This window comes from Pholcus phalangioides, unplaced genomic scaffold, assembly GCF_987345545.1.
Source record: "Pholcus phalangioides strain wild (caught in Gottingen) unplaced genomic scaffold, Ppha-v1.0 ptg000011l_1, whole genome shotgun sequence".
In the NCBI taxonomy this organism is placed as follows: Eukaryota; Metazoa; Arthropoda; class Arachnida; order Araneae; family Pholcidae; genus Pholcus; species Pholcus phalangioides.
Window position 1 is genome coordinate 10,295,831 of NW_028301604.1, and position 19,476 is coordinate 10,315,306.

The window sequence follows — 19,476 nt, forward strand, 5'->3', positions numbered from 1 at the left end:
TAAGAGGAAAATCTGGCATGCCACCTTCAAATATAAATCCAACAAATCTAATGCATTCCAAAAACTCGGAGTCTCAAGAACCTCATCTTTACCCAAAAGTCCAAGTACCTATCCCACTCTTTACCAAATTACTTAAAAACAAATCCTACCAAATTTTGGAACTTCCTCAGACCTAAATCTGTTGGACCCACTTCTCTCAAAATCTCAAATAAAAATGTCTCGTCCCCACTCCACCACAATGCTCATTAGTCGAGTCTGTCCATAACTCAAATTCAGTCCTTTTCACTAAAGAAGATATTTTAAAGTTACTAAAAAAATGAAACCCTATTCTGTAGGCCCTGGTGGCATTCCAAACTCCATTCTCAAATATTGGGCAGAAGAAATCTATCTTCTAATCTTATTTAACTTCTCACTAAACACTGTCATCCTCCCCACCAATTGGAAAATCAAAAATTATTCCTATTCACAAAACCGGTCCTCTCTCTGACCCCTTTAACTTCAGACCAATATTTAATACTTCATCCTGTTGTAAGATTTTCGAACATGTTATAGTAAAGGAAATCCATGCTCATTTAGACTCCAACTTTTTCTTTCCCAACCAATACGGCTTCAGGTGATCCTTTTCTACTACATCCCAACTGTCCCTTCTCATCCATGACCTTTCCAAAGCCATTGATAACAAGTTACAAACCAATATTATATATTATCTTCTTGGATTTTTCTAAAGCCTATGATAAAGTTCAGCACAATAAACTCCTCCTTAAACTTTCAAATCTTGGTCTTAATGTACAATTGCTCAAATGGTTAGAGAAGCTGTCTTAAAAAATCGTAAGCAATGTGTTCATTAAAGATCATGATTTACCTTTTGCCACTGTAAATTCAGGTACTCCTCAAGGAGCGATTCTCTCACCTTTATTGTTTTAAAAATATATATAAACGATCTCCCTGAAAATCTCAACTGCACCACTAGATTCTTTGCTGATGACTGTGTAATCTACTGTGCAATTAATCACAAGTGTGATCAAGAAACTCTCCAACGTAATCTTGTTTACATCTCAGACTGGTGCTCATTTTGGCGTATGCCTATCAACCTATCTAAAACAGTTTTCATGAGAGCTACTCTTAAAACTCTTCCCCTTAAATTCTCGTACTCGATCAATAACGTAACCATATCCCAAGTTTCTCAATTTAAATATCTGGGTGTCATAATGTCGGCTGACCTTCATTGGAATATTGATTATGTCTACCAGAAATGTCTCAACAAACTTTTTTCCTTCACAGCAACATCAAACATTCTACTCGTTATAACGTTACCATTTAGGCCCCACCGGAAATTGCCCTTTTTTAGTTCTTTTTATATTATTATTACCTTTAACATTGATTCTGGGATCGATCGGCGGCACTTGATCTTGCTGATCGACTGCCATGTTATGATTTTTTGCACTGCCAGATGCCAAATGTCATACAATATTTTTAGTTCATGTGAATATGTAAATTTCTCAAATGTTACGTTGATTCTCGTGCCGCTGAGTCTCAATACGGATTGGTTCCGGTAATGTGAAATGGGGAAATTTCCCCTTGTATTCCAGTAGTGTGCAACAAACAGACGCGTCATTGGTCCTTACATCTCATTTCCTTCCGCCTCGTTCTGGAAGTCATGAGTTGATGATCTAGCAGGGTGCCTCGGCACCGTTCGATCCGTTGATCATCCTCTTCATCTAGTCAAAAATTGCTCAGCCTGTGTTGAAGTCTCTACAAGATGTCGGCTCTCTTCTGTGAAGGGTTATTCATCGGGTTCGTCTGTTCAGGCGCATGATGCCGTTGCATTGGATCCTCCCCCTCTCCAGGAGATCGCACGGATCAATCAAGAAGTGAACTGTTCACGTTCTTGTGACAGTGACATCCAGAAGGCTGTAATCGATGGACCGATCGGGTGAGAACGTTTCAAATCTGTGATATATTAAAGCTAAAACTCTAAAGCAAATTTACTGATGCATGTTTTGGCAGATGATGTTGTAAAATATAAGATTGACGCCGAATTAAAATTCTTAAGAAAACGAAATAGTTGTCATATCATTATTGTCATCTGTCTGACAAAATTATTTTGGAAAGATAAAAATATAGAATCCAGGAAGGGTGTGTGTGTGCGCACGCATCTGTCCGTCCAAAATAAATCCACCCACTTTATTCACGACTGATGATCATCTTTTAGTTCAGTTTCTTGTGCATCGTTGATCCGTGAACCCGAACTGCTTGAGATGTGTCAGGTCATCCTTTACATAGTGATACTTGAGGCCCTCCAACACCTCCAGGAGTTTCTCCAACACCTTCCCAAGGATGGACACCACATAGATTGGCATTATGGCCCACGGTCATCTTCCGATCTGTCTGCCTTGGGATTCAGTATGACACGACTTCCAGCAGTTAGGAAAGACCCTGGTTTCTAGAGATGTGTTCAAAAAGTCCAGCAATGTGTCTGGAGCGGCCTTGTTCACTGCCCGAACACAGCCATCCAAGCCACAGGCCTTTTCCTTTCATAGAGATGCTGCTGCTGCTGAACCGAACATGCACCTCGTCCATATTCCTCTGTGGAACTTCTAACGAATTGGTACATGATGGAATGTGTGTGTATGTATAGTGAACCTGACGTGAAGTTTGTTTAAATGTAATGCTTGTTATGTGTAGTGCTGCCATCTGCCACAAATTTTTTCTAACTATGGGTGAAGTGTAATGATTGAATAGTTGTATTGTAGGCCTGTTGCTCTCTCTGGCGAGATTTTTTAACGGGGAGATCAGCTCGCATTCGCGCCTCGAAGTTGGGAACCACTTTGAGGTGCAAATGTGAGATGCTACAGCCCAAGCTACCCCCCATTCTCGTAAAGAGCCAATCATCACCAGTTGTTGGGTCTGCCACCCATGCACGGATCTGCCTCTCCCACTGTCTCCTAGTCTCTCTGGATCTATCTTTCGAGAAAAGATTGTCCAGTATAGTTACGACAGCCTCTACGAGAGTCCACGCAAGCTACCTGGGAGGTGTTCTCGCCGCATGAAGCTGAAGTGGTGTCCTAAGCTCATTATTTGGAACCTTGTAGAACGTACGAAATGGGTCATCACTTTGTTTTTCGCAGAAGTCTCTCGAGCTGGCCAGTTTAGCCGACTGGATTGACTTCTTATACCTCGCCCATGACAACTTTTGACTAATGACTCAACTTTTTTTCATCATTTGTTTGGCCTTCACTTTATAAATGATAATGTGAGGTGTGTGTGTGTTTTCAGAATAATTTGCAGGAACTGTTTTTGTAAAAAGCCTGTTCTTTATAGTTATGAATATAATATATATAATTTCATAATATAATTATCTAGCTTTTTTTATATTTCAATTATAAATTATTCTGGAAAACTCTAATCTTGTAATAACTTTTCTCAAGGTTCTTTCATTTAAATCCTCTACATGTTCTCAAAATTCCTTAAACGTGGCATCTGAAGCAAATACAACTTGTTCTGGTAAGTTCAGTTTATTTCATTTTATAGATAATATGAAATTAAGAAAGGTTGAATCTGAGAAGTACATACAGCCACATGTCTTGACGAGTCTAAGTTTTCGAATCATCTGATAGTAGTATGAAAGAATAGGCATTTGGAATATGAATATAGGTTCATATCTCGTTAGCTCCTTGTGCGTATAAAGTAACCATGGTGTGACAAAACAAATGAAAATATGCAGAAAAACATCACAGACAAAATATTGCGAAAATGAGATTGAAAAATTGATTCCTTTTCGTACATCTGCTATAAATAGCAAAATACTTGGTTTACTTTACTTCAGCATGCTATGGCACATGAAAGTGTATCATAAAAATTTTCATTATGATTTAAAATATTTGAAGATATAAAAAATTTTTAGTTACACACACACACCATTGTATTACTCTATGAAAGAGTTTTCTGTTTTTAAAGAATTCTGATTTCAATAGTGTTTGATGTATAGTGGGCTTAACCGTATAAGTTTTTGCCCATGCAATAAACCAGTGACAATGCTCAATGTTTTACCACCACTGAGTTGCACCATAATCATATCCAGTGGTAGCCCAATGTTTGGAATTTAAAGTATTGCAGAACAAAAAATTTAAAGGAAGACCTTGCTTTTACTCAATTATTTGGTTTCAGAATGTGTAGACATGCTGATTGGCAATCAATTGTAAAGCATAAATTTCCCCAAATAGGGAACATGAGGGGTTCTATCTCTTATCAGATTTTGATTCTCCCAATGTTTATGTTCATTTTTAGGCAAAATAAACATTACTACATTTCAAGCCATTTATTACTGTCTTGTCTGTACCTGAAATTCTCCTGAATAACTACAGCTGATCAAGCACATTTTTTTGTTTTTCATTTTCTGTTATTGTAGGCCTATATGCGATTCCATAATTTATTAGCCTTTTAAAGAAATAATACACACACACATGTATTAAGTAGAATAGGTGTACTTTAGTGAAATTATAAAGTGATCAAATGGCATATAAAAAAAATACAAAATCAAAGGGACTAGGGAAACTATGAAATATGTGAAATTTTGAAATATCCATGTTCTGAATAAAGGCAATATAGCATGTGAAGTTAAATGTGATATGTATACAAAATAGAATTATGTTAACCACAGATATCGATTGAGGACCTTTTGCACCAATTAAAACATGTTTATATTAGTTTTATCAGTATGGTACTTTCTCTTTATTGGTTCTCAAAGTCTTAATTCAGCTTTTGTATGATGGGGTAAAAGTTATACAGGGTAAAATAGGATTTGCAAATGAAAATTTGTGCATCAACATGTTTTTTGTAACCTGTTTAAGGAAAGATCTGGTTTAAAGAAGGCTGAAAAGAGGTTTACCGTATTTGTGAATATTATAAGAAAGTTTGATATTTTCCAGCAAGTCTATTCAGCCGCTGTGGTGGTCGAGTGGTCATAGTGATGGACTTGCATCACGAGAACCCAGGTTCAAACCCCACTATTGCCACAGTGGTGGTTGGCTGAAGTTGGTTTTCTGTGGTTCCCAACTTTGAAATGCAAATGCGAACTAATCTTCTCATTAAAAAGTCTCACCACAAAGAGCAACAGGCCTACAATAGTACAAATATTCAATCATTACACTTGACTCACTTCACTTCTGAAATATAGATAGCAGCACTGAAAATCAGACAGAACACTATATACATACTCAGACTGTTGGTTCCACATGCTCACACTTCCGGCTCAACTCACTCTGTAGTAAATAGCCCATTTCGATAGACCAGAGTTGTGCTCAGTTGGAAAGAAAGAAGGGAAGTCTATTCCAGTTGTCTTTCAAAAAAAAAAGAAAAAAATACTTTTTTTTTTAATGATTTTGTATTTCTTTCATGAAGTATAATTTATATTCTTATTGGGTATTTTAATTCTAGCTAATTTGTGGGGAGAAGAAAGAGCTGCTTTTGAACCCATGCATTTGCGACTGACTAAAGAGGAGTTGCTACTGTCATATAATTCTCGACAGGAAGAACACTTTGTTAGTAAGAAATTTTCGCCACCAAATTTTCTGGATTCGGTGAGTAACATTTTAATTTATCTTTTAATTTATCACATACAGTGAAACTCTGATTTAAGAATTACAGTGGGACTAATAGAAATTCAATATTTTTTAATATTGAATAATATAGAAAAGTACAAATTAACCACTATGTATTTTTAATTTTTTTTTTGACAATTTGTGCATCCACAGATAATACCCACACACATATTAATATTTTCAGATACACAGCTAAGATTTGGTCGACATAGAATAAAATGTTAATTTTCATTAATATAAAAAAAAAAGTCTTTCCAGTTTATGGGTTTTTTTTTCTTGTGTCTTATAATTGCCAAAAACTTCAAGTATGTAGTAGGTATTGTAAGTGTCAAATTGTAAATCACTGATGTAGCTGAAAATGACGGCATAATTATGCACAACAAAAAATCCTAACTTGAAAAAAAACTTTTGGTCGATCTTAAAAAAAAACAGGTTTTTTTTTGATATGATGCAGCAGGTGCCTTCAACTCTTGACATAGCAAGAATCACATTTGTCATTTTAATGAGACCCCATGGGCTGTCAAGCTATAATACACATGTTATCAAAGAGTTTGGCAGTTCACAAGTGGCGTGTTAGCCATGTGTTTAAGACCCCTTTGATACAGCTTTAAAATCTAGTGGTTTGTAATCTTTTGATTGTGGGTCAAATTTATCATGTTGATACATATTCTTGTTTGCCCTGTATTTACATTAATTCCTTGTTTTATTTCCAGTTTCATTTCCCATACAATGATGCAGTCAAATCTCAATATGAAATACCATTTTACTTGAACCATATTTTTGGTCCTATCAATAACAATAAATATTAATTCATATGTGTATGTAAAGCAGAATTATTTCATTTAGATACCAGTATGATTAAGACTCATTTCATATTCTTAGATGTGACACGTATAAATAGGATGTGTTGAGACTGTTCACAGCCTTGTTTGCCTTGTAAGGAAATTAATTACTGTTTTACCCAGGAAAAACGATTGGTGTTAAATGTTATGTCTATATAAGATGGCATCAGTTTTATTTTGTAGAAAATGAACCAAAGAAGTTTCGTTGCTAGGGCAGTACCACCAAGCTTGTGCCATTACCAGCATCTCTACCATTTTAGCATTAGTCATACTGTCAAGAAATGTCCTAATGTATTCTTTATTGGTATCACCATAAAAAATTGCAGCTGTTACAGGGTGAGTGTCTACCAAAATTGAAAAGTCACAAAATCGAAAAAGGTTCACAGAAGTAAAAAAAAGTCACAAAATAATGTCACAGATTCCTAAAATTCAATTTTGGTTTAATATTAAGTCTCCACAAATTGATAACCTAGCTTACAAAAACTCAGTTAACAGACATTGGAGCTGTAAAATGTGTGATTTGCAGCATCTTTGTGACGGCATTAAAAAAAAGCATCTTGCTTGCTATATTAGAAGTTGAAATATCTTGCGGCATCCCTGCCTGATCCTGCTGCTGCTGCTATACAGGGGTATTGGTATTGTTGGATTCAGCTGGATCCAGTGCCTCAGGTGCTGGAACAAAAGTGACCCAAATTTGCTTTTTGTTCATCCAATATGATTGGAAATGAATACCAAAATGAATGATTACTCCAGTCACCAGTACATTTTCATTTCTAGGTGTAGCTTGGATCATGGTCACATCCATATTTTTTTTGCCTCGTCCCTTTTTTTGATATGAGCAGAAATGGGAAAAAGGTAATCTAATTTTACTTCAAGATAAGAAATCCTGGATTTTTTGTGAAAGTTTATGAAGGTAATACTTGTGATGCTGCGATAGGATCAAATTCAGTCAAGTTCTTTATAAAGAACTTTATTTAAAAATTTATTTAACAATATGTAATTGCATTATAATAATAAATGTCCTTGGTTTTGTGTTCATAGGGTTTGACTGTATGAATATCAGAAACTCTTGTGGAGAGAAAAATATCTTTTGCATTGTTGCAATAGATAATTCTAATTTTAGAATTGCATTTATTCATGTATTTTTACATGATATTATGAAATATAATTTAAATATATATTGATAGTTTAAAGAAAACCTCTTTTTTTTCTGGAAGTGTCAAATTTATAAGATGTATGTATTTTTCATTTTTCTTCCTCAAATTTGGCAGGTTGGGCAGACATTTTTCATTCCAGGTGGTAAAGTGAAAGAAGTAAGTTGTATGAATAATTTTTTTTTGCTTATCGTTGTTCTAATTTATTATAAGGTGGTTAAAGATTTTGATAATATGGGAAAAAAATTGATTCTATTACATCTCGTCAATTTTTTTTTCCTTCACAATTTTCAACAGGAATGAGCAAAATGCAGTTTAGCTAACTTTAACCTCTGTTATCTTTCAAAGTGTATTGATGGGGAAAAGAGTCGTTTTTCCTCACCAACCATCTTGTTCTCTTTGTTTTATCTCTCTTCCTAAATGTAAGTTCCAAAACATAGCAAAAAAAAAATTAACTGATTTGGTACACACTTATTAACTCTCTCTCTATTCATAATTATATAGACTCAGTATTCATAAAGCTTGTTCAGCTTGAAGCAAAGATGTATCTTGAAGCTACATCTTCTGATGTCAGGGGATTAATGGCTCTGCACTCTAGTCAACATTCCTGTTTTTCCAATGTTAATTACATTGCTGATTATAGATTTGACATGTTTGATGAAGCATAAGTTTGATGAAATCACACAAGTGCTGGAACTAGAGAGGGGCAAAGAGGGCAACTGCCTCGGGTACCAAATTTTAGGGGAAGCAAATATCAGGAAAGAACAAAAATACCATTATAAAATCATCAGAATTAGAAGTGGAGGGGATGGCAAAATCATGTTTGCCCCTCTTCACAAAAATCTCATGACACTGGATGAAATGGTCTTTACCGGTAAATAAATTATATTAATAATAAAATACTGTACATGGGTCATTCGGGTTGAGTGTGAATTTTGGCATACACCATTTTCATCCAAAATGTAGAACGAGTGGTAAAAGGAAGAGAAAGTGTGAGTTCACCTCTCCCCATCTGATTCAGTGTGCCAAACCAACACCAGCTATAGTAAATATGAAGATTAAATTATTCCGATTTCATCACAAACTGAAATCGATGAAGGAGCGAAAAATTCCAATTTGAGCAGAAACATGAAATGTAAGGAAGGTCAGTTTTTAGTGATTGACCCTATGTCTGTTTTTTTTCTGGAACATGCCAAATGTTTGCTTGTCACATGATATTATATGACCAACACTGATTGGACATTGAAAGTGATTACAGGGTTCCCAGCAACCTGGAAAGTCAGAATTAGAAAATGATCTGGGAAAATGTTAAATATTTGTCAAAAGTCAGGGAAAATTTTTAATATTTGGGAAAAGTCAGGGAAAATCTGAAGGGGGAAAAATTAAAAGGGGATGAATTTCCATTCCAGTGGTTGGTCTTCACTTTTTCCCCCATAGAAGATTATCGCCTTCAGATCCTCTGGGAGAGAATAAGGAAGCCTTATCAAAAATCTTTATCTGCATTTTCCTCTAGATCCCCTACTGAGAGACACTTTTGTGTACATGAGTAAAATGCCTTATCAGTTGAAGGATTATTTTACAAACTGGAAACCAATGCTGGTCAAGGTCACTGAACCTGCTGTTTCAGTAAATGGATGAAAGGGGGGGGGTCTAAGGCCAAGAACTGACTGCGGTTTGGGGGGGGGGAAGAGCCCATCTATAGTTTTATTCTGTCAGGAAGATCCACTTTTTTGGCAGTTGGGGTAACTGCAGTGCTGCCATCATCTATTGAAAAGGTTTGAACACCCTGATGGTTCGGCTGGACTGGCAGTTGCTGTCTTCCATTGTCTATTAAATGGTTTGACAAGGAGGGTGATGGGATTTTGGATGCACTGGACAAAGAAATCATTGCTTTTCTTCTCAGGTTGCCAAAAAAATAAGGGGAAAAGACAAATTCGAGGAACTGAATGGTGAAGTTCCATTCAACAGAAACTAATTCTTTGTTTGGTGCTCTTGAACTGATAACAATAAAAAACCAATGAAGAAAAAATTACATTTTTCTAACTGATGAATTTTTTTTGCTTTCCTACTTAAGCATACATTAAAACTCAGTTACAATGGCATTCATAAAGTAACATGATTATGCCGTTAAAACTGAGATATATATTTTAAAATACTTGAATGAAATGCATTGGATCCTGATTATGACGTTTTTGCAAAAAAACCAATTAGTACCTCATCCAAAAAGTACAAATTACCAGGGGGCCTAATCATTTGTAATAAATTCATAAAAAAATATCAGAAGTAAAAATAGACATCTCTGAAGGAAAAAATTTTTGTATTTGCGAATTCCACATCTAATTTTTGAGACACTCGGTAAAAATATAAGTATGAACCAGGGAAGAAATATGTCCCTAAGAGCTGCAATGTGTGTGGTTTGCTTTCATTATTGTCTTTTTGGTATCGTATATAAATGTAGCCGTCTGTTTTTTTTTTTTTTGTAATGAAAAAGAAACTAAAAGGCCTAATGTTTTGCTGCAATGTAATATCATTGTTTTTTAAAATTTTGTTTACAATGAAATTTGATTTTTTAGAATTTTTAAAACGTGAAATTTTCAGAAATTTCATTCCGATTTTCTATCTGAATTTTTTTTCCTGACCATCAACAAAAATAATTATTTTAAAAATAGGAGAAAATAATTTATTTTGGTCACATGGTACATGGGGTTTTCCAAAATTATAATTATCAATTATTGATTGAACTAAGATGGTTAATTTCCATTAATTAGAAATATAATTAATTGGAAATTTACTTTAATTACAAAAAAGTGCTAAATTCTTGTTCAATTTTTTGAAACTTCAAAAGTATGTTATTTGAATAGCCAGTCGTCATATATAAACAATTCTGTGTGACCAAATCACACAATTTTAAAAGCGGTCAAAAATGGTAACTTGTAGGCTGTCTTTCTTCAACTCCGAATTGATTTCAAACAACAAATATTGTTACAAAAAATGAAATAACTTCATTGCCTGAAAATTTTTATTAGTATATACAGTTGAACCTCTCTTTTGCGGACACAGACATGACAAAAAAGTCTGTAAAAGAGGGGTGACCGTTAATCAGGAGTTTGAAATTCCTACTTTTATTATACAACTCAATTATTATTTGGCCGTAAAAGAGGGGTTTTACTGTAATGCAATTTATGAGCATGAATTTGCATGCTAACAGTAGCCAACTTCAGCTTGGTGAAAATAATTTAGCCAATCCCGAGATTTCACTTGACAAAAAATAAAAAACACCGGTTGCTAACAGTGTAGTGTGTGTTCCACACAAAATTCTGTGGTTGCTGATAAGATAACCGCAGTAGCTGAGCCGTAGTGTGTAATTAGCCTAAGGAGGAGACCCTTTTTTCCATTGTCGAAAATAAAGCCAATACTAGCTCTAATTTCTTTTCTATCTCTTCTGAGAAAATGGTTTATCCTCTTGCTGTTTTTTGCTGCCTCTGTATAGGGGGAAATTCAAATATGTCAAGATGGGGGGTTCTACCTGTGGGTTGTATGAAAGGCAGTTAGATGGGATGAAGCAACTCCTCAGTGGTATGTATTTTTTGTTTATAAAATTCTCCTTGCTACACACAGTTCACAGACATTATGAGACACCACAAATGGGTAAAATTGAAAGAGAATTGTTTTCTCTGAATTTTTTTAGTAAGAGATGGGTTGAAAATGTATAATGCTTAGAAAGAGCTATATACATTATTGACAATGTGAAATTTATATAGAACAACAAGTCTCTTTGAGGTAAGCCTGTTAATTAAGCCACCCCATTAAGTGTGAGATGAGTTTTTTAAGGCTGCCCCCCCCCCCCTCCAGACTGCAAGTCATTTCTAAAAATATTTCAAAAGTCCCAACATTTTGCTCTTTTTTTGTTTGAAGGTAATGCCACCCCTGATTTTAATTTTCCTGAATAATCAGTCAACATGTATTTTCTTTTTTGATCTCAAAACCCTTAAAATGCTCTTTCGCACTCCTGGTTAAGAACCACTGATTCTAGGTTTTGTGACTCTGATGCTACCCAATAGCATTAGATTGTCTTCTGTATTTTTAGGACATGTAAAGGCATAAAGAGCATGTTTACAAAGCTCTGCAAAGAGCTAGAAATAAAAGTGCTTCATTTATCGAAAATTGTGACGCTGGCCAGGGTTTAAGCTAGATAAAAAATTCCTTTCGCAAAAAAAGTGAAAATTGGGAGAAAAGCTTTAGCAAAATGCTAAAATGCTAATGTAATGATTGATGATTGGATGTCTACTCATTTCGTACCTTCTGTACACATTTTTGCGAAAGTCGCTATCACTTCTTTCGCATTCTAAGGTTTTCTTTCGCATTTTGTGAAAAATGTGACCATAGCTTAAACCCTGATGCTGGCATTAAACAGTAAAATGTAAGCAAATCCCTTTAAAAAAGATGGACCGCACAGTAAAACAATCCAGTTCGCTTGGACTTATTTACATTGTACCTTGCAACTTATACATTTTGCACTGTGATTTTGAAAGTGGTGTCGAAGGAGTGTCATTCTTAAAAAAACTTGCATGCCTTCACAATTTGCTGTGCATTAAAAAAGCGAGTTTACACACTGGACTCTGGAAGACTCCTCGAAAAAAAAAGATGGTAACATAGTGTGAGGAAAGAGAGAGGATAGAATTATCTGTGGGTGCAAGTACACTGTTTTGCCCAAAAATTGTTTTTGTTACCAAGTCATTTCTGTCATTTTGCTTTAGCTTGAGTCGATCTTATAGGATATTGAAATGGTGATATGAAAAAGTAAATTATTTTTGAATTTTTTACAAGTAAAAAAAAAAATTTCTGAGGGACTTTTTTAATAATATGCTATGATTATGGGTAATAGTTAATAATTAATTAGTTAAGTATAAATATAATTTATATCAACTAATTATTAGTTAATATATATAATTTTTAATAATTACCAGGTGTACAAGTATGAAATGCGGATTTTTTTTCAAAAAAACATGTTAAATTCGGAAGAATGATAAAAAGTGCTTTATTCAAAGTATGCTCCATTGCTTGTTATACATTTCCCCCATCTTTCCTGAAATTTGTGAATACCACGCCAGTAAAAATCTTCCCCTTTTGCTGCGAACTATTCATCAAACTGTTTTTTCACATCTTCGTATGAACCAAAGTGCTGCTCAGAAAGTGTGTGACCCATCAATGCAAACAAGTGGTAATCGGAAGGAGCCAAGTCTGGTGAGTAAGCCGCATAGGGTAGAACTTCCAGCTGAGTGCTTCCAATGTGCCCCGAACCGCTATTGCCGTATGTGATGGAGCATTGCACATTGACCATTGAACATTGTCAAGGAGCATTTCACATTGTCATGGGGCATTGCGATTGGAAACAGCTTGTTGACTAACGCCCAATTGCTCTGCAAGTTATTTTTGTGTCTGTGTAGTATCATCTTCGTCCAACAATGCTTCCAATTGCACATCATCTTTTTTTTTGGCGGTTTTCCACGTTCCTTGTCTGCAACATCGAAGTCGCCACTTTTGAAACACCGAAACCATCATTCGCACGTATCTTGCGATGGAGCATGTTCACCATAAGCTTCTCAAAGTAATCGGTATGATTCAGCAGCAGTTTTCTTCAAATGAAAACAAAAAAATTAATGCTGTCCGCGAATTTTCTTTGTTCAGTATAACTTTCGACATATTGAACACAACAATACAAAACTATGCACACACTTTTCCAATTTATCACTCGTGCGCATCTGACACTTGTTGATGACACAACAAAATGGCGCAGTGTCAAATCTTTATAGCTTAAACTGCATTGGTGCACCATCTGTTTTCTGAAATCCGCATTTCATACTTCTACACCTGGTAACTAGGGGGTACCCCTCCAATTTTTCTAATTTTTTGAATGGGAACCCTGTATATGCATTTTTGTTCGGAAAATTTTGAGTCATGGTCAGGGAAATGATCGAGCAGATTTTGCTGGGAACCCTGGATTATGTATAATATTGGGGTGCAGAATTTTAAAATTTTTGGTAAACTCACCCACATACAATGATGGTCACTTGTGGGAAATTCCCCTTACATTTTACATTCAACATTAAACAAAAGAATAACTGGAAAAAAAAAAGTAGTTCAATGTCATTACCTTTCTGGAGTTCTCACATGGCTCAAATGACTCCAGTCCCCCACAGATGAAGCGGTAGCAAAAAAGAGACAACAGGACATTTAAGAGTTGCAAAAACTTCAATTACTGGACGTTTTCACTTCAAATCAATCTCCAAATGTTTGAAAAATTACCATTTCTATACATTTAATCTATGTAATTATTGGGAATTGCAAAAATGTGTCACTATAATAGTTTTCCACTTCGTATTACCACCCCAAAAGCCCTTAATTTTTATGATTGACTAATTGACTGATTGCTGACAGATATGGTATCAAGGTGGCTACTCGATACATAGACGGGGCAAGCACACATTTAGGCACTCCTTTTCAATGTTGAAGGAGAGGTTAAAGGGTGAAATTTGTGCCCCTCTAGTCTGGCACCCGGGTCACCAGACCCTCTAGTTAGAACCCCCTACCCAGAATAGTTTGAAAAACACCCCTTCAAATCACTAAAGAAGCAATCAGCAATGTCGACAGCTTTCCACGACGCAGGTTGTCTGTGCCTGCTGAGAGCGTTATTTGAGAAACAAAACTGATGAAGTACATTTCGGTTCTTTTCTTTGAAACAACTTTTAAAGAGCTGGACTCAATGCTTTATCTGCTTTGCTTAGATATGTTTTTTCTTTCAAATCTTCAGGTGAACAATATAAGAATACTCAAGATTTAAGCAACAGTGATGTAATGCAAATTACAGTTATTTAAGTAATTTATTGAATGATTTTGGAAAAGTTTTTGTTGTGGGTAATTTTTCTCTCAAGAACGGTTATTTTATATAACAAACAAAATGCAGTTAAAACCATTGAATTTTTGTAATATTTTCTTTGAGGTCTATGGGGGCAGGGCATTTTAAGAGAAGCTTCAGGTGTAGATTTCTACCCTTATACGACATTTTCACATGGTTTCTTGAATGTCATATAAACATGGTTCAATTTTGTGGTAAAAAATCTTTAGAATGGGAAAAATGACCTCAAGCAAGTTAGAAAGTAAGCTTTTTCCTTTCTCTGTCTGATTGCTATTTACAAAAGCGATGAGAATCTGACATCATTTAGGACACTGATGATACTAAAAGGAAGAGAGACGGAGGGGGGGGGGTGATCACAGAATGCAAGGAACCAATTCAAAAGTTTGGCATCCTAGGGAAAAGACCTTCGTAAAATCTGCATGGAGGTCTTGAGTTTTGGGAATACAAATTCCCAGGAAGTCTTCTTGACTCTGTTGTTTGAGGGACTTGTGTGTGAGAATAGAAAGAAAGAAAGGAGCCAACGTGAATACTGTTTGTCTGTCTCCTACTGGTAGATTATCCCAAATTTTTTTAGAGTACACGTTCTCAAAAAAATAAAAAAAATTGCTTCAGGTAAAACAGTAATAATGAAATTTTTGAAGCTGTCAGGGTTCTGGGATTTTTGGAGTTTCCATCACTTTTGATTCTGTTGAACCCCAAAAATGCTCTCGCGGAACCCCATGTAACATTGGTTAGAAAACTGTGTCCTATGCAATATCCTAGCTTCTGTCGCTCTTTTCGGACAATTTCATCATCCACCAGGGTCCGATATTGCCCACTTTGCGAAACACTGATTGTATAAATGGAGTGTTTCATTAGTATGGGCAGCATCCTCGTCGGAAAATATAAATGATCACAAAGCAGTTGAAAGGTCTTTTAATATTCAATTTCACAGAATAATGTTACATAGTGTTCAATTATGAAGTTTTCATTTGAAGTGGGAATGAAAATCTTGCCATGCATTTAAATTTATTTGTGCTGACTTACGTCAATGCAGCACTTATTAATTAGCATGTTTTGCTAATAATTTAGTTTAAATTATATTTTATTATCAAATTTTGTATTTTATCTTAGCTAAAAAGAAAGAAAGTGATACAGAAAAAAATTCCACATTGTAACTCACTATAAAAGTCGGCCGAAAAGCAAAAAATTGTCCAATTTTTGGTGAAACACTCATTGCAGCAAATTCGCTATATATGCTCATGTACATTGTACAACTTTATAAATTTCAAAAGCAAGGACACAATTTTTTTACTCTAACATTGGAAAACTTTTCTAGGTTTGTGAACCTATACAACACTGGGAAAAAATCACAATGAAGGCTCACAATGTAATTCACTGCTTTCGTGCAAAGAAAACAATATATCGCCAGTCACATGCATCTTGATGATCGATTCAAAACACAATATTTTCTGTATACAGCAGATACTTCACTGATTAGTCACTGACATTTGCCATGCATATGTCAATTATTTCATTCATTTCTGAAAACAGGTTAATACATCCTTTATTTTGTGGCTTGGCCACTGGCACAGATGTAAACATGCGGCTAGATCCCCCTGTCCTATTGATGCACCCACTGCTTCTCTGGAGTAAAGCAAGAAAGCATCCACACAACTGAAAAATCAGAGAGAGGTGTTGTGAGGGCTCTCTTCTACATAGGAATGCCTCTTTATTGGCGGCCAAAGACTATCAATAGTTACAACAAAATATGCCCTCCCTTGGAGGAAAAAAAATTCATAACATATAAACTGCAAATGGGGAACAACAGGGCTCCAACCCCGGACGATTCTCATTTTGTTTTTTCACGCTATAAATTCATCATAAAGGGGCACTTGAAAGTCTGGTCTAGGGGACCAAGCTATAAAACCAGCTACAACGATATGCTTTATGTTTTGCTCCAAATATTCTTTAATTTATTTTTCAACTCGTCACATATTTTAGTTCTTCAGAGAACGTCCAATAATATTGGTATTTGCAAAGATGAAATTAACGGAGAGAGAGCGCCCTGGGCCCCGACTTCTAAAGGGCTCCACAAAACCCCAACTTTTTACTCTTTTTTTTTTTAATTTAAGGGCCCAATATTTTCTTTGCTCTGGGCCTCAATCAACTTAATCCTCCTCTGCCTCTGGGGTGTTTGGTACCACTTGTCACCGTTTGTGTTGATGATGCTCTTTTTGTGTGATACACTACAGTATATGACCCCACAGGTACCAAAACCTTGTGGCTGAGACCATTTGAGCCCACCCCCTCCCCAATAAATTTTGCAAGGGGACTGAGCCCCACACCCAATAATTTCTGTGAAAACAATGCAATGAACCCTCCTTCTCCTGCATACAAAATTGATTCCGGTATATACATGACGACCAACACTTCGCCCCCCCCCTCCATTTTCTTCATGTCGGCACCTCTGCATGACCTCCCACATGGATGGGGCTGGCAGGGTTCAAGCCCAGCACTATTCTTGTCATTTTATTTTTCACGCTACAAATTTACTATATAGCGACCCGCCAATATCCTAGGCTGCCTGCTGCAGGATGTGACCCCCTACCACAGTGTATTGTGATTAACCTCTTTACAGGGGCAATATATCCAACTGAATTTTATTTATCAATTAATTAAATATTTTTTGTGGTGAATAAATACTCAAAAGTGCTTTTTTTTTGGTGTACTAACACGCCGATTCAGAAAGCATGCAAACAGCAAAAGAAATTTCAGGACATGTTGCCTCTCAATATATCGTTATATCAAAGTTTCATTGTATTTCATTTACAGTGATTGAATTTTCATATTGTTTATTTTTTTCAATATTATTAGTCATACAGTATTTTGTTAAATGTTTCGGAACTGGGCTCCCGAACTCGATAAAGTAAATATGGCTCAGAGTGTACTTATTTAGGTTTCAATCATTATTGGCCTATTTTTTTAACCTTTTTTTCCCTTCTGCATCATATGGACATTTCCTTCCCCAAGTGTCAGGTTGGAACAAAAAGAAGAAGAGATACTTTTGAGTTTTCTGACAGCGCCAACAAGAAAAGACCTCCACTATACATCGTCTCCAGATGTCATCCAGAGATGCCTTCGGGCAGCAATGATTGGCACAGAGGGAGAATTAAATTTAAGATGGAGTGGTGGGATTGACCGTGAGGAAAATACTACTAATTGTCACAAAAAAAGAAAGCCAAGAACAAGTCAATTGCGATTTGGAAAAAAAGTATAAAAATTAAAATTTCAAGCAGATTGTTTTAACTAAACTTTTTTTTTGGGGGGGGGGCAACTTTTTTAATCATAAAAATTGCTTTTCTGAGCCAAATATGTGAAACATATCTCAGGAATTTCTCCGGGGGGACTGAGCCGGCTCTTCAAAATTATTGGGGGAGCTAAAGCCCATGGGCCCGATACAAGTTTATGCCTATGCCCCCCTCCCCGGAACGCCACGGTGGGCCCATGCATTTAGACTGCACTGCATGGATGTAACATAAATCTTTGGAAACGTCTATCTGAAAATTGTTAGTGATACTTTATTCATTTCAACGAAACAAATCAAATGAATACAGACGTTGTACACAATTTTGACCAAAACAAAAACATTTTTAATTTTGCGTTTAATGATTACATAAAAATTAGAAAATTGCACACCCACACAGGAGAGAAAATAAAACTGGTTTGCCTTTTCTCAATTTCTCTTTATTTTCCTCCCTTTTCATTATAGGGTTATACCATAGTTATCCAGTTCCAAAAACGTCAAGTTGTGCATTTGATGTACATTCAATGAATTTGGTAGAATTCGGAAGTGTAATGTAATCCATTTTTGAAGCATTATGACTCATTAATTATGAATCAAATCAAAAAACTGAAAACACTTTTCTTTGCTAGTTTTTCACAAGGAATCACATGTGTAATTATTGGACGGTCGATTGTTACTACTCTGTATACACATTCTAATGTTATACTGTAGAACTTTGGTATTTAAAAGTGCTTCTATGAATTGATTTTATTTTGAGTTATTGAAAATTCATTGTGTACAAACTATACCGAACAAATAAATAAAACTATTAAAATTATTGTAAAATACCAAATATAAAAGTTAGTATAATCCATAGTTATGATTGTATATTTTTTTCATTTGTTTTTGTGCCATAATTTATGAAAAACCACATTATTATTCATTTTCACAGTACATAGCTCTAACAATTTTGAAGCCTCTTTTGAAAGAAATCGATACGATAAATGCAAATTTAGCTGTGATGGGTTTGAAAGGATGTCGAATTGGTGGTATTTGTTTTTTATTACTATTCTTCTTGTTAAACTGAATTTTTCAATTGATACAATTCACTTTTTTCCTAATTGTCAAAAATTGAAGTTTTTACAAAGCATTCTCCACAGTATTATATTTATAATGAGCTTTTATGTGTGTGTGTGTGTGAGTTGATCTCTTTTAACCCTCTCATAACTTGAAAATCTTTCATAATTTCATATTAAAATTTTTCTGACATGTACTTTAATTTCCAGTAAATAAGCTGCACGAAGAAAAATGACAAACAAATAAAATGTTTTTTGTAGAAACAAGGTGTTTTTTTATGCACTTGACAACATTGCATAAATCATGCATTATCCGGATTCAAAGAAACTGTTAAAAACACTAACATCAAAATAAAATTAAGTTTTGTGCATTTAACTTACCGTTCAAGTTTTCTTTGAGAAGTTTATAATTTTATGTGACATAAACATTATTATTGAGTAAAAATTTCACTGTTCAACTGAGTTAAAAGCAAATGAATGAGAAATTATCATGAAAATTAATTGAAATCCTTTAAAGTCAAAACATCAGAGGGGAAGAAAAAAGGTCTTGGCTTTTTAAATAAGCAGTTGAGCTAAAAAAAATAACTTAAGGCTATATTAGCTGCAGCTTTATTATAGGAAAT

General features: G+C 35.1%; 1 protein-coding gene across 1 annotated transcript in view; it reads left to right on the top strand.

The window, feature by feature from the left end:
• LOC149080030 (uncharacterized) overlaps positions 1–19,476 on the top strand; it is a 110,753-nt gene that overhangs the window by 71,029 nt on the left and 20,248 nt on the right. The window contains exons 10-13 of the mRNA XM_089238973.1: positions 3,429–3,504; positions 5,437–5,579; positions 7,714–7,755; positions 18,730–18,826. Coding sequence (XP_089095099.1) covers positions 3,429–3,504; positions 5,437–5,579; positions 7,714–7,755; positions 18,730–18,826 — 358 coding nt within the window. The remainder of the gene's footprint in view (positions 1–3,428; positions 3,505–5,436; positions 5,580–7,713; positions 7,756–18,729; positions 18,827–19,476) is intronic.